The following is a 15,573-nucleotide window of genomic DNA, read 5'->3' as shown; positions in this document are numbered from 1 at the left end:
TACCAACAAAGATAGTTTTCAATATCATTTGATGTGTATTCCATTCCTTTATCAATATGAAGAGTGATAATATATGATTGAGCTCCATTTTCAATCCATAGATGAATTTTTTTGAATGTTTCAAATGCTTGAGATTTCTGCTTCAACAAATAAGGCCAACACATCTTGGTGTAGTCATCAATAAGAGTTATGATATATGTCCTGCCAAATGAAGATGGAACATGCATGGGGTCACACAAATTAGAGTGTATCAACTTTAGTTTTCTATGTTCTCTTGAAGTGGAGTCATGAAAATGTTACTTTCGTGTTTTCCAAGAATGCAAGCCTCACATTGCATCAAATTCTTTGGAATGGTGGGAAAATTAGAAACAATTTTTTTCTTAAAAATGTGAAGACTATCATAATTAATGTACCCAAATCTTGTATGAAACAAAACACTAGAAAATAATGTATCTTGATTTTTGGATTCAGCTGATCAGGAACATTATTCCTTCTTTCTTTGTTGTCTCATTTCAACATGTCTATCAGGAGCAGAACATGGAGGCTAATGTGCTCTCAAAACTTGGTCTCTCCCTCTGTTCGAGATTTATGTTCTTTGAAAAGTTCTCTGATGGAAGGGGTTGTGGTTTGGGATTGTTTGAGATTTAATTCTCACTTTTGATGTTGTGATTTGGTCTTCCTTTTTTACGATGTCCTTTTGGGTGGGGAACCCTGCAAACTCCCCTGTTTTTCTTGCTTTCTGGCTCTTCTCCTATTGAGAAACAGTCCTATGGATGATCTTATTATTTGATGAGATGATATGTATGATTTGATGAGTGTGATCTGATATAAATCCATGAAAATGTAACTTTCTATGTTATTGGAATGAAAATCTATTTTTTTTGTTTGAAAAAAAGAAAGAAAAGCATACAAAATTTTGTCCACATGCATATTTCCCTTTCATCTTCAATAGTTTCTCATCCCCCATCCTATCATGATGATCTTGTTGTCAAATATCTCCTCATTTCAGCATTTCTATTGAAAAAATGAATGCAATAGCCTCACCATTGAATTTGTAAAATAGATATCAAGTTTCTCAACGACTTATGAAGATAGAGAACATGACACGAAAGAAAATATGAGAAGATTGGAAATTTAAGCATGAATATGTCAATTCTTGAAGGTTAGAGACTGAAATCTTCTACAAAGGTTACAAAACCATGTACATTATCATTCATTCCTTCAAAACATATATTTCTGAAATTTCATGTGGTAGATTACACCAACGTCAAGCGGCCATGCTTATCTTCCATGAATATATCCAAGAAGCAAAATAGTATTAACCAAAAAAATACCGTGAAAAAAACCATTTTGTCTATAAATTAACTATACCATTTTTTCAATGTACAACAAAAAAAAAATAAATACAAAACCAACTTCTACAACTTTAATTTCACACTGCAATTTGATAATGCGTTCCTCTTTCGTGTAATTGTGTGCATTTTCTTTATTCCTATGCTCCAACTACTTAAGCCCATCCAAAAAATTGTTAAATATTTTATAAAATATTATTATATTTAAGTATTAATAAATTTATTATGTTTTGTTTTTTTATGAAGTATTGTAAAAGATATAAAACCATCATAATTTAATATATTATATAATTTAGTTTAAAGAGTTAGTACATTTGGTCGAGTTCCCGCTGCTAAAGCACCTCGTTAATGAAAATTCATAGGGTCAATTCTCTTCAATGCCCTTGGGGTTAGGTTATTCTAATTAGCCAATGGGAAGTGACCCCTTTGGGTGGATCTACCTGGATATTTCCTTGGAAAGAGTCCCAAGGGTTAGCTCAATTGGCTGAGTTCTCATCGCTAAAGCACCTCGCTAATGGGAGGTCACGGGGTCAATTCTGCTCAACGCTGTTAGAGTTAGGCTACACTAATAAGCCAATAATATGTGACCCCTTTAGATGGATCTACCTAAATATTTCTTTGAGAAAAAATATATATTATATAATTTAAAATTATTAATAGAATATTCCTACATTTAAGTACTTATATATTGACCCCACAATGGGGGTGCACATGCATTGGTAAATTGGCATGTGATCGACCATCCAGGTCTGCCTCCCTTCCACATGCCCATTAACACCGTGGTGATGACAAGACCTGCTAATTAATCCATTGGTGTGACACTGTTGGGGCCTTCGTTTTGAATTTTGAAAGTTTTGAAGGTATGAAGAGGGAAAAAACGGTGGTGGGAGCAATGCAGAGAGGTCAGAGCTGGGCGTGGTCTGAGATCTAAGGCATTCTGTGGCCATGATATTTTATGTATTTGATCATGACTTTATGCTGAATATACATTGTAATGAATCTTCCGTTGGATTAATTTAAATGAGTAAATGAACCAGTTTTGTGGCATCATGTGTATGTATTGCTATGATTTATGGGTCTGCTCAAACATTTTTATATTGATGGTATTTCCTCATAAGAATATGACATCTACAATGATACAATGTTATGATGAATGTATGCTTTAAGATGTGTATGGATTAATGTATGTGTCATCCTTGGTATCCTTCTAAATCCATCTTAGTTTCAGTCACTACATGCCTCGTGTGAGACTCCTTACCCTTTGGGGTAGGGTGAAAATTCCGACGTTGTCCTAGAATATAGTGGACCCTTGTTGGTCCCTTGAGCCTAAACCTAGGGTCTTTCCCTGATGACATTTTTGTGCCAACAGACACTCCTCCTCAACTGCTCTGAGGATAATTGCAAACTCAGGTGCATGTTTTGGATCAATTCGCGTTTTGGGAAATGAGTTTTGGTCGTAAAGAATTTGATAATGGTCGGGTCTGTGTCTTTAGCGCCTCACTAGGGCTCTGGCCTTGGGTGAGGAAGGCAACCAACACTTGCAGTAGCTTGAAGTGGTTTGGCATCGATCTCCTGGTCTGCCCTTGGGATCATGGCACGCAGACAATTGCGGTTTTGTTATGCTCCCTCACTTCTGGCGGAAATAAGGCCTTTTCATCACTCCGCCAGCTCGTGGCTCCTCTCCCGCTTGAGTGGACCACCACAGGTATTTACACGTGTGTGTTTTTTTATTTGGAATTTGGTATATTATGCTCTGAGGTCAGGTCTTGCCTTTGGCCCGAACGACTTTACAGTCTCTTGGCAAACTTTTGGGGGTGGGGGTTCTGTTCATGTGTGGCATTGGGATGGTGTCTAAGAGGTATTCCACTTCGGTACCTAGGCTGGGTAAATTGGGGCCCCTATCGCTGTTCTGGTAGTAGTATTGGGATAGTGGCTCATCCCTGCTTGGGACTATAGGTATGGAGTATATTGTTTCTTTTGTAGGTATTCAACAACTTTCTCTGCAGGCTCCCCCTGTTGTGAGCCGCCACCATCCAGGCACAACAAAATGCCATAACAGCAGGGCTGCCCTCGTCGGGGGCGGGGGAAATAGGCCCAGAAAGGATGCCCTACTCTAGGTTATCACTCATCCTCCGCTACCTCTTCTAGTCAAGAAACAAGGGATGCTGAGGCTCTTCCCCCAGCTAATTCGCCAGGTTTCCAATAGCACTTGCCTCTATGGGATCAATTGTTGAGCAACTACGACACATACAAATTGACATTGACATTCTCCGGGACCACAAGTACGAAGACTGCAATGAAATTGTTGCCTATCTCACTAACATTCAATACAACTAGAATACCATTCTAGAGTAGTTGGACAACCTCCAGCATAGCTAATGTCGCACAAATGACCATCTCTGTAGCTTAGAGGCATAGGTGGAACATATTGACTTCCACATTCATGACCATGTTGGCTACTTTGCAACTCCCCTTGTAATGCCCCCATCCCCCTCCTTGATTCGCTGCCATTAGTTTTAGTTTCTTTCTGTGTCTCGCATGGTATGCTAAGGCCTGAGATCCATCTGAAACTAATGTATGTAAGTTGTCTATTTTGGTATTCTCCAGCCTCCAATCTCAAAAATTCTGGTAGGAATGAGAGAGCAAGGGTTGTTGAGAACATTTTTATATGCTATGCTATTTTGAACATCTAATAAAAACCATTTTAAACTACAATATTTATTATTTTTTTGATATTAACTATATTGATATAAAATAATATAAAAAAATAAAATTATAAGTTAACAATGAAATTCTTATAGGAAACATCCTAATTTAATATATTATATAATTTAAAATTATTTAAAAATAAATTTAACATAGTTTGATGAGATGTATATTATATAATTTAAAACTATTTAAAAGTACCATTATATTGGACGCATAAGTTTAACATAGTTTGATGAGATTTACAAATTTTTGAAGGGGTTTTGGTTATGCCATTTTTATTGGCTTTAAATAAGCATGATGTAATTTTATCTATATTATAAGTTCTTAAACGGAAATTTTGTTTTTAACTAATGAAGTTTGGATACACTATTTTTTATCATTATGAAATATAATAATAATATAATTGATTTTTTAAACATCTTTCTTATTTTTAAAATGGATTAGAGATTATAAAATGGAAAAACTTAATGAAGAGTAATAAAACTATAAAAGATTAATACATGCCAATTGTAGGATTAATTTTGACCTACAAAATATATAGATAAAGACATGGTAAATTGTTGACGATAAAGGTTTAAGGATGCTTTGTTTCTACTTACAATTTGTGGTTAGAAATGCTAATTTACATTAAATAAATATTTAGTTTGATGGTTAAGTCTTTACTTCATCGGTTAATTGTTATTATTAGTCCCTGCCTGGGACTAATAGCGATCGATCGATCGTTGACCATACATTAACCAGTCCTTTGACCAAAAAAATTTGTGCACTATCAAAGTTTAACCAAAGTTTATCTCTGCAAATATCGGTGTAAGAAATTTATAACCAAAGTTGCGAATTGGAGGTCTTATTGCACGCTTCACGTGCCCCGATGTTAAAATGATATCCGGTATAATAGCTTTATCCAAAGTTTCCAAGCATGAGGTTTTTCAAACTTTGGTTAAAAGTTTTTTTCCAATCCAGAATGTTTGCAACCATTCAATAAATGCGCATGAGGGTTTTCAAACTTTGGATACAGGTGAAATACGCGGCGATTGGAAACGGAGGCAGGCGTTCCATCTTTCTATGGCTTCAGTTGGGACGTGGAGTGTGAGATAAGGCATGCGCTACATGTGTTCGTCTCGACTCTCGATCTCTTCTTCGTGTTGTTTTGTTCTGCACTTCTATTAGGATCCACGCCTCCATAAATACAGTATTAGGATCCACTTCGTCTTCCCACCTTGTCACTGCCGCTCCATATAACTGTCTATCCTTCAAGGTAAAGAAGAAAGAAAAGTAATGGGCGTCTTCTCCCCTCCGATCACTACGAGACTGGCTCTTAAATGGGTGAGCTTAGGCGTAACCCTTCTCTTCCTCCTTCAATGGGGCGCCCTGGGTGAGCTTAGGCGTAACCCTTCTCTTCCTCCTTCAATGGGGCGCCCCAACTGTTGATGCACGTGAAGGCATGATGTATGGAGAGGGCTTGCAACAACAACGGTCCTGCGATCCGGGGCGACTGTCTCAGTGCCGCGACTATTTGCAAAGACGGAGAGAGCAGCCATCGGAGAGATGTTGCGAGGAATTGGAAAGAATGTCTCCACAATGCCGATGCCGAGCCATACAGCAAGTTCTCCATCAATCTCAATCGTATGATTCAACCATGGAGGACCTCTTCATGGATTCTGAGGCTGCACATAATCAGCGCCGCCGCCGCCGCGAATCGCGTGGAAGAGAAGAGGAGGAGGCGGAGGAGAGAGCCGCATACCTTCCAGAAACTTGCAACGTCCGCCAGCCTCCCCGCCGCTGCGATGTTCAGCGCCATTCTCGTAAGTCTTTCTATCGATTGATGAACGCTATTTAATATTAAACTCTAGTAATTAATTCCTGTAGCTGTATGTAGGATGCTGCTGTCATTATTCTGTGGACTAACACATTCTTTCATTTATTCACGATGTCATTTGTTATTGATGTTGATCCAACATCTAGTCTGCCACCTTCGCTGCTGTAAATTATATATATTTCTTCTTAAAACGGGCTAATCCATACTGACTGATGAATCTAATCCATGTGCTAATGGTGTGTGGACAGGCTATTTCGCAACGGGCAGCAGCTTTTAAGTGCGCAACGACCAGAAAATATAGATACTGTGTCTACGTAACTAAATAAACAAGGGAGTAACTTAAGCCGCTATGAAATTGTAGTTTTCCTGTTTGGAAGAGTCGTCTCATTTCATTTAATGCCCACCATTTATATGGTAGCCGGATGTGTTCCCTTTACTTAATAAAGGACTAATAAGCGACCAAATTCCAAATTCATTTTGTTTCCTTTCATGGTCACCATCAAAGCAGGTTCTCTCTTTTTTTTGACTACACGCTTAATGAACTCAAATACAATAATACAATATATGCTTTGAAGCAAAAAAGCGGAATTAGACTAATAGAATGTCTTCGCGTATCTCTCTTTCTTGATTATTCACTGCCAAGTAAAGTGTAAATCTTTTCATTAGAAAAATTGAAACCTGTTAAAATATCTTAATTACAATCATAACGAAATGCCTATGTAACACGAGTTACGAATGACTCTCGTTAAGACCTCGGAACAGCATCAAAAGGTGGATGCTGGGTTTTTGGGCAGTGTTTGCTTCTGGCTATACATAAAAAAAAAATGTACCGCGTGAACATAACCTATCGAGATTAGTGAGCATATAGGAAAGGAATAGACGAGACCTGGAATTTCAAATCCTTATTGCCAGTCAAAATCTTTGACTGATCGTTATAAATATTTTTTCTTTTCAATTTTCTTTACGATAGTTATAAATAAATTTAGATAATCTTTTTGTAATATAAATGTTCCCTTCCTTTTCTCTCTAATGCAAATTTGTTCCTTTTCTCTCTAATGCAAATTTGTAAAATATTCGTGGTCTTCTTTTCCTTCTGCCTACTGATGATGTTACAATGTATTAATTTCATAAAGGCTAACACAAATTTGTAAAATATTCGTTGTATTCTTTTCCTTAAGCCTGCTGATGTTACAATGTATTAATTTCATAAAGGCTAACATGATGATTGAATTATTCTCCATGCTTATTTATTTTTCTCCCGCATTGTCAACTTTCTCACTTTTCTTCATTGAGTCATCAATATCAATGATCCTCCCTTTAATTTTCTTCTCTTGAAAAAATATTAAAAACATCCTCCGCAAATATTTCAATTTTGAAATCTTTTTTCAATTTTTTTTTCTCTCTTTTCTTCATTGAGTCATCAATATCAATGATCCTCCCTTTAATTTTCTTCTTTTGAAAAATATTAAAAACATCCTCCGCAAATATTTCGATTTTGAAATCTTTTTTCAATTTTTTCTTTTCAATTATATCTAATTGGTTCTTCAAGTCTGTATTTGAAGTTCTCAATTTCCTATTTCAAGTTCTCAAATTTTCAATTTTCAGTTTTTAATCTGTATTCAATATTTATTTTTTCTTGAAATTTGGGTGTAATGTAACTATTCAAATTTTGTAATGTAACCATACAATTTTTACATTTCAAATTATTTTATGGTATTGGTATTTCAAGTCTGTATGCATAATTAAACTATACAATTTTTCAATTTTTGGTATTGGTATTTCAAGATCTCAGATTTTTATTTGAATCTGTATTTCAATATTTAATTTTTCATTGACACTAAACTTTCTGAAATACATGATATAGTTAAAAGTTTCGTTGTTCATTCTGAAATAAAAGTTAATGAATTCGTTGTTCATTCTAAAATACAAGAATTTGATATTCATAATGCAGAATTGATTTTTTAATTTTGTAACTTATTCCAAAAGTCTATTGAAAGCTCTTGAAAAAGAAAGGGCAGCATTGATTTCTTTCGCTGTCTTCATTTAAGCCTATAGCATACACATAATATCTAATTCTTTTAACTTCTCTGCATCACAGTCTCCAGCGTTTCTGAATAAAGACCTCGCGGGAAAGAGCTGTAGTAAGACCTCGTGGGAAAGAGCTGTAGTTTCTCTGCGCCCTCTTCCAAAGACAGAATCAATAGTTTCCAAATTCTCCAGAGAACAACTGAAGTTGTTTTATCCTAGAAAGCGTGACTGTTATGTGAATGAGCAAAGTTGGTTTAGATATGAAACATGAGTGCTTAAAATATTAAGTTTATGAAACGATCAATACCCCAAACATTCAACTTCTATAACATATTAAATTGAAACAACAATATATGGAATAACTGGATTATTAAACTACATTTATTAAGATTTGTAATATAAAGATTTAAAATATTCATTCTACATAAATAAAAACTACTTACTAAAAAATAACAAAAAAAATTATATATCACAAATATTATATAAAATTTCCAAAATAAAAAAATATATATCTAATTTGCCATAATCACACTTACATAAAAAAAAATTCATCACTCTTTCTATTTCATTTGAAGAGTACACCCATGTTCATTTTGAAATATTAAATTATATAATTTGTATTTAATAATTAAACTTGTCCAAATTATATAATTTGTATTTAATAATTAAACTTGTCCAACACACTGGGCGTTGTTTTATTACACATTCAAGTGAATTATGTGATTGTTTTCTCTCTTTTGGAATAAGATGCCTTTGTGATAGCCTTCTATGAACGCATTAAATTAATATGAAAATTGTATTTCCTTTGAAATTCGACTAAGTGAATTATGCGATTGTGTTTTAATATGAAAATTGTATTTCTTTTGAAATTCGATTAAGTGAATTATGCGATTGTGTGATGCAGACATCAAGATCTTTTAACGCCATGCACACAACAAGATCTTTTAGGTAAGGTAACAAGTTTGTTCGACGAAGGCAGGTTTTTAGCGAAACAGAAAGTTTAGACATGTTGCACAGAGCGTTTGTATTGTGTTGTTGTGGCAGACCCCGACAGGGACTACCGGCTGCATGCAACACTTGTTATTGATTGTTTACTGGTTCCATAGGTCTCCTTCACATGTTCCCATACACTATATATATATATATATATATATATATATATATATATATATATATATATATTATATACATCTTGGAGTTTGGCCATTGTTAATTTAGATATAAAGTGAACAAAAAAACATAACATATCATATAACGGTGTTAAGTTTTTATACAATCCTATGTGTTGGTTCTAAGTGTATTAAACATTATCCCTTTTGTGTGAGATAAGGGAGTTATGTTCCTTTTTATAATACATATTCTTATAACTTTATTAAATTAGAATAAAGCAAGTGCCAAAAAGGAGTAGAGCTTAGAGCTAATGATCCTCTATTTAAGTTGGATGGATATGATTGGCCTCTTAATGCACATGGAAATTAGCAAAATGGTATGAGGCTTATGATTTACATGGTTCTACGTTAGATGTTTATGATAAAATTGATTTTCACTTAATTATGTATTTTTTTTCTAATGTTTAAGACCACACAGAAAAACCCATTATTTATTATGGTTTCAACTATATTTGGATTTGAAAAAAACTTATGAGTTGGACCACCTAAATGTGTATTTTAAGGTGGTTTGGCATATTTGTTATGTTATATATTGGTTTTGGCAAACTAATTAGAGAGTAGATGTAAATATATGGAACATATCATAATAATAAATGAGATTGAAAAAGGGCATCGATTTGCATATCTATTGTCATTACAATATTTTCCATGGAAGACCATCATGTTTTAAATTTTAGTTGGTCCACGACAAATTGGAAAAATGGCTTCAAATCTCTATATGTTATAGCAATGTTTACCACCCTTGGTAGATTTGATGCTCTGTGTTATGGCTTAGGGCAACCCTTCCCTTCCAGACTTGGTCCAAATTCTAAAAACAATGTTTTAAATCCTATATGTTATTTTGCCCTATATAAAAAGCGTGTATAGGCGGGCCAGTCGATACACAACCCGCGTATATGTGTTAAAACATTAAAAATATATAATCTCCTTAAATTCGGGCAGAGTTTACGGGTTTTACCTGTTACTCACCTATTGTAGCCCATGTCCCAAATGCTTCCCAACTGAAAAGCTAATTTGGAGAAGTATAAATAGACCTCTATGGGAAGGCCTAAGGGAGGAGAAAATATTAGATATTGATATTGTAGTTGATTACATCCCTAATCAAGTCTGAAGAAATCACTGTGCCTTTTGCACTCTCAAGTCATAGGAAACCTCTGTTTCCTTCTTGAGATGTCTTTCATCCCTTTATGACATCCTTCTGTATACCTATGGAGGAGGATTGCTGAGGCCTGGGAAAGACGGATCTCGAGGACAGTTTCGCTTGGAGTTGTGCTATGGGGTAAAATTCCCGGGATGAAAACTACCCTCGAAAGTCTTCTCGGGACCTTCAAAAGACCGTAAGGTTATTTGCAAAAGCTACCTGTTACACACATGTTCATCTATCAGACATATATTGACAGGATATGGAAAGAGGATCACCTTTGGTTCTTTCTAGAGTCGCTTGGGGATCTCCATGCGGTAAGAAGAACTCCACCTAACCGGTTCCAAGACGATTCCTGCACAAAAGAACGAAGCAAACCAATCACAACATATACTTTTGACAATTAATGTAAGAATCCATAACAAACATGTATAAATGTATAACTTATCTACTCAACACAACAAGCATCAGAATGAACAAATAAATGCACAATATCACCGACACTTTGGAGTAGGGAACACAACCGCAGTCCTATATTCAGAATGGAAGAGTGATTACAACAACCCATTGTATCAGCCTTCCTTACCCCTTCTTCCTCTCTCTCTCTCCTTCTTTCAGCTAGCTCCTTCAAGAATATGACAGTTCACAACATCTCTATGGGCTATCCTTCCAAAGAATCTGATCCTTTTGTAATGGCCCTCTCGTTGCTTATATAGCAATCGAATTAGGGCTGCCAAACTCCACCTGTAGTTCATTTGGGCAAAAACCATGAACCTGCCTTGTTTACAAGCTTTTCCCATTTGCCTTCATTCTCAGAATAGAATTTCTCCAAATATCTTGATTTTTGGAGTTTCCCTGCTTTTCTTGCACAAATTTAGGGAAATAATATCTAGATATTTAATGGCAGATTCGTTGGCATAACCACTTGAACATCACTTAAGTTCACTAACGCTCCCCCTGGTCTAACAACAAGAGTTAGCAGGGTGACTAACGCTCCTTTATGCTTGTAAACAAGCTTTATAAAGTAGGCAGTCAGTGTATGGAGAGCGTTAGTGTGGATTTTGGGCCTGCAATTGTGATCATTGCTTCAGTCATCTTGTCTTTCTCCTCTGAGTTGATTAGGAGGTCAATTTGTCCTATAACAAGCCGACGGATGACTCAAGTTGTAGTTCTTCCATACTTTCTTTAGTTTACATCAATAAAGAGGTGTTGTCTTGTTCTTTATGTTTAAAGGTCTTAATGCATTAATCTATGTTATTATTTTCTTATGAAATCTTATGTTACTGCTTATTTTCTTACATGCTTATATGACCTAACACCTATATCATGAAAATGCTTTGTATTACTACTGTTGTATATGCTTTTCTTGAATGAGTTGTAGGTACTAAAACATTGGAAGAAGCAGAGGATTTGGACCCTACGAGAATGACCTCAAACGTAGGACCTCCAGGTAATACCTATTCTTCCTACTTCAGTAGTTTATGTATTAGGAATGTCTGTTTGCATGTCTCTTTACGTTGTAAGCCCTCTGCTATGTTGTGGTTCTCAACCCAAGACCCTAGGGTGACTTTACCCGTAACAGAATTGGCGACTCCACTAGGGAAAACATTCTTGTTTTTCCTAGATTGGTTTGTTTCTTCTTGGCCAGGGCTTGTTTTATTGGTTGTTGGCTTTTACAGTGTCTGTGACCTTTTTTCTTCATGGGCATCAAGATTGATCTTTTGGATCATGCCTGGTATTTTTGTTTTTCTTGATTGAGCTTTATATATGCTTTTATCAGAGGACACAGTCACGTATACACGCTAGTTTCTCCAAATAGAATCTCGTATACGTGATTTTCCTGTATTATAGTCATGTATACACGTTTCTGTGTCTTTACACAGTTGCGTATACCTTATTTTTAATTAATTTTTCAAAATCTTTGGCCCAATTAAGTTTATTGCCTGGTGGTTTTTTCTATTTTCTAGTCATTCACTGTCAGTAAAGCTCAACTTTCGTGCAAGTTTTCAATGTCTAATCTTCCTCTTGAGTAAGGTTTCAACTTGAGTTTTGGGTTCAAGGCCTCTTGTGGAAGTTCTTGGTTGTTATGACTTCGTGGAACAAGAAACTGATTGCAGTTTTGTTTATAACCCAATTTCCAGATTGCTTTACTTTGCATTCCCTTTTTGGTTGATCTATTTTGTTTTCCATGGTTTTTTGAGTGCCTGTTCGACAATATTGAAAGTATTTCTCGATGTTCTTTTGGTTTGTTGAAGTTCTTTGTACTGCTATTCAGATCAATCTATGCAAGTTTGTAGTCCTTTATCGTTTCAAGTATCATTACATTTGTGCATAACTTGTGAATTTTGGGACTCTTTATGCTTGTTTTTGGTCTTTGAAGTTTAGTAGCCTTTTGCTGTCTCATTTTTTTTTCTTTGGGTTCTTTTAAAAAGAAAAATACAAAAACATATTTCTTTCCTTTCTTTTTCTTTCATTTTTTTTTTGGTTTCTTCGTTGTTTTTAAGCAAATGTTAACTTTTTTCATTTGGTTTTTCCTGGTTTCAAGGGAAGCTTTTCATTGAATGTGCGCCCTCTGTGTAGTCAAGCTGGCCTATTGATCTTGTAAAGAAACACATTTTCTTATTATATGAGCATTCGTAGGATCTTGCATCATCATTATAGTTTGCATTAGGTTAGTTTGCATTGTAATCATTTTTAGTCTTTTTGTTAGATTTAGAGTGTGTGGAGCGTGTTTCTGAAAAAGGAAAAAGAAATATTTTTCTTATATAAGTTTTTCGTAGAACCAAGTAGAAATCTCTTTTCATCGAATAAAATCGCTGCATTTGCATATATCTAAGTTTCTATTGATTTCTTTTGCGTCAAAACACCATAATTTTCACTCTCATTGTACCCCTAACCTAAAGAACAACTCTAAAATCAAGCGCTTAATTAAAAAGAACTAGAAATTTTTTTAATTTGTCATTAATTATACCAACAAGTCTAGCTCTTTAGGGCCTTGGAATAGGTGAGTGGAGAGTTAAATCTCCAAGGCCACTCAAACTATTAAACATAGATGTTGAATAATGAGTGAAATCCATTGTCATTATAAAGATCGGGAAAGCTCTGTGACTTGGAGTCAAGCACGAGGGAGAGTGAAGACAAGGAAGAGAGATACCCCCTCTCCTACATGTTGGATCCTGTCGTGAGATTGTTCTGCCTGACTTTTGATTCGAACTAGTGCCCATAGTTGCTATTAATAGGGATCACATAGGTGGCTGCGGAGGGGAATCCCATGACACCTGAGGCAGACGTTGCATCACATTTAATGGTACTTCTAGAGGGTACCCTTGTGAATCTTGGGTGCTTGCACCAACAAAGGATTTTGTTTGGAGGTCAGCGTAACTATTGCTGTTACCTTCGCTGGTAGAACTGGGCCGTCATTATCCCGGACTATCTTTGGAAGGTCCTTGATTTCACTTTCTTTTATTTTGGAGTCCAGTCCTCATCACCCAAAGTGGAAATACTTGGAAAGTTTATTGATTGATTGTATCTTTTAGGAACTTTGTTAGAGAGTGCTCTTTACTCCTAGTTGGCCTAGATTTATAAATTTTTTGATTCGTTAATTACTTCTCTTAAAATAATTAAAAGTAGATGATCGACTAGTTCGTCGGTCTAGGGGGCTTCGTGGGATTTTACCTACGAGTGCTGAGCCTTCTTTTAGAAGGTGTAGGAGCAATTCTGTGTTGGGTTGTGTTATATTCTTTCCATGACTAGCCCACGTAGTTAACCCGGGGGTTAGAGGTGGGGCAGAGCCCCCCCCTTTGTTGTGCCGATTGCATAGCGGGGGGGTCACGGGGGGTTTGAGGTGTATAGGTAACCCCACTCTATGGGGTCTGGGGCAGCACCTCGGAAAATTTTGGTTTTGGAACCTATGTTAGGTTGGGGGGACCCACCTATGGTTTTATGCATGATTTTTGCACATGTTTTTGGATGCGATGGTTTTCGGTCCATGGTATTGGATGCTTCGGCATGTATAAATATGTATTATAACATTGAAAGGAACGTAATGAAAAATCAAGCTGGTAGTCCCGGTTTTGGGATCCAGGGTAAAATCTCTGTGTATATGTGTTTTATATGTTATGCTCTCGCATTATTTATTTTATGTGTTTTAGAATTTGTATGCAGGGAATTTCTGTATGGGGTTAAAACCTACATTTTGCCGATGATTTCCAATTAGTGGCAGCATACGCAACAGAGATTGATCCTATGGTTCAAGCTATTGATTCACAAAATAAACCTGGTGTAAGTCGAGATTTGGAGAGGAACACTCCAGTCCTTTCTAGAGTCCTCTTCCAATCGGAAGACATTATAGAGGTTGAAGAACTCCCTGAGTCCCCTTTGAATCCTTCTTCTCCTCTTCCTCCTAATTATCCAGACGTTTTATTATACATTGGGAATTCAACCCACAGGCCTTCGAGCCCTGGTATATTTTGGTCTTTTCCTTTAATGGCCACTGCTGGGAGCATGGTTTCAACCATGAGTGCTACTAGTGTACAAACTCCTTTATCAGTACAAGGAGGAGGTACAATTTCCATACCTTCAATCACTCCTAGCACTGCAATTTTTGGCTCTACCTCCATTCCATCTTCAAGTGGGGGCACCCAATATTTTGCCTCTAGCACTGGTTCTTTCCCCTTTGGAATGCCTACCAGCACAATTCCTTCGGTTCCGTTAAGTTTTCCATCAGCTGCTTCCACATCTATGACTTCCATGGAAAGTGGGTCAACTTCTTTTTAGGGTTTCCCTTTTGGGAGTGGTCATATACCACATTCTAACCCATCTTTAGGATCAATACCTTTTCCCTCCACGGGTCAAAGTTATAATCCTTTCCAAGGATGGACTAACCCAACTGTTAGCAGACTTGGAGCTAGGAATCAGTTCTCTTTTGGCCAACAGGGGAATATGTTGTATTCCTTTGTGAATTCATTCCAGAGTTTTTCTATCTATGCTAATGTGTGGAACCCTTACCAAGGGCTCTCTATTCCATTCAACACCTCTTTAGGGGGAAATTTCACTGGATATGGAAAAATTTCGGCAGGAGTTGGAAAAAATTCGATTTTTTCTGGGCCACAAGTTTTTCCTTATGGTTCAGGTTTTTCTACGAATTACATTAGGCAACCTGGTGCCTTCACAAATCGAGGTTATTATTTTTAGAACGTTGGAAATTATGTCCAGACTGGGTGGGATCCTCAAGGTCCTCCGTGCTTACCTTTCCTGGAAACTTTAAACCTTCCAGATCTATCAAAATTGACTAATGATCCGATCTGATACAACCCGGCTTGGTCTCCGGTCCCAACCAAAATTCCGTCAGACATACCA

General features: G+C 36.3%; 1 protein-coding gene across 1 annotated transcript in view; it reads left to right on the top strand.

Annotated features, from left to right (window-relative positions):
• Nucleotides 1–5,327: 5,327 nt before the first annotated feature.
• The window catches only part of LOC149161761 (uncharacterized), a 35,514-nt gene continuing 25,268 nt past the window's right edge, over nt 5,328–15,573 (top strand). The window contains exons 1-2 of the mRNA XM_089434991.1: nt 5,328–5,394; nt 5,444–5,863. Coding sequence (XP_089291117.1) covers nt 5,337–5,394; nt 5,444–5,863 — 478 coding nt within the window. The 5' untranslated portion in view covers nt 5,328–5,336. The remainder of the gene's footprint in view (nt 5,395–5,443; nt 5,864–15,573) is intronic.

Source organism: Pinus tabuliformis, chromosome 5_2, assembly GCF_031772625.1.
Source record: "Pinus tabuliformis cultivar Carrire ecotype Pingquan chromosome 5_2, CPIR1, whole genome shotgun sequence".
Lineage (NCBI taxonomy): Eukaryota > Viridiplantae > Streptophyta > Pinopsida > Pinales > Pinaceae > Pinus > Pinus tabuliformis.
The sequence above is the reverse complement of the archived record's forward strand: the minus strand, read 5'-3'. Positions and strand labels throughout refer to the sequence as shown.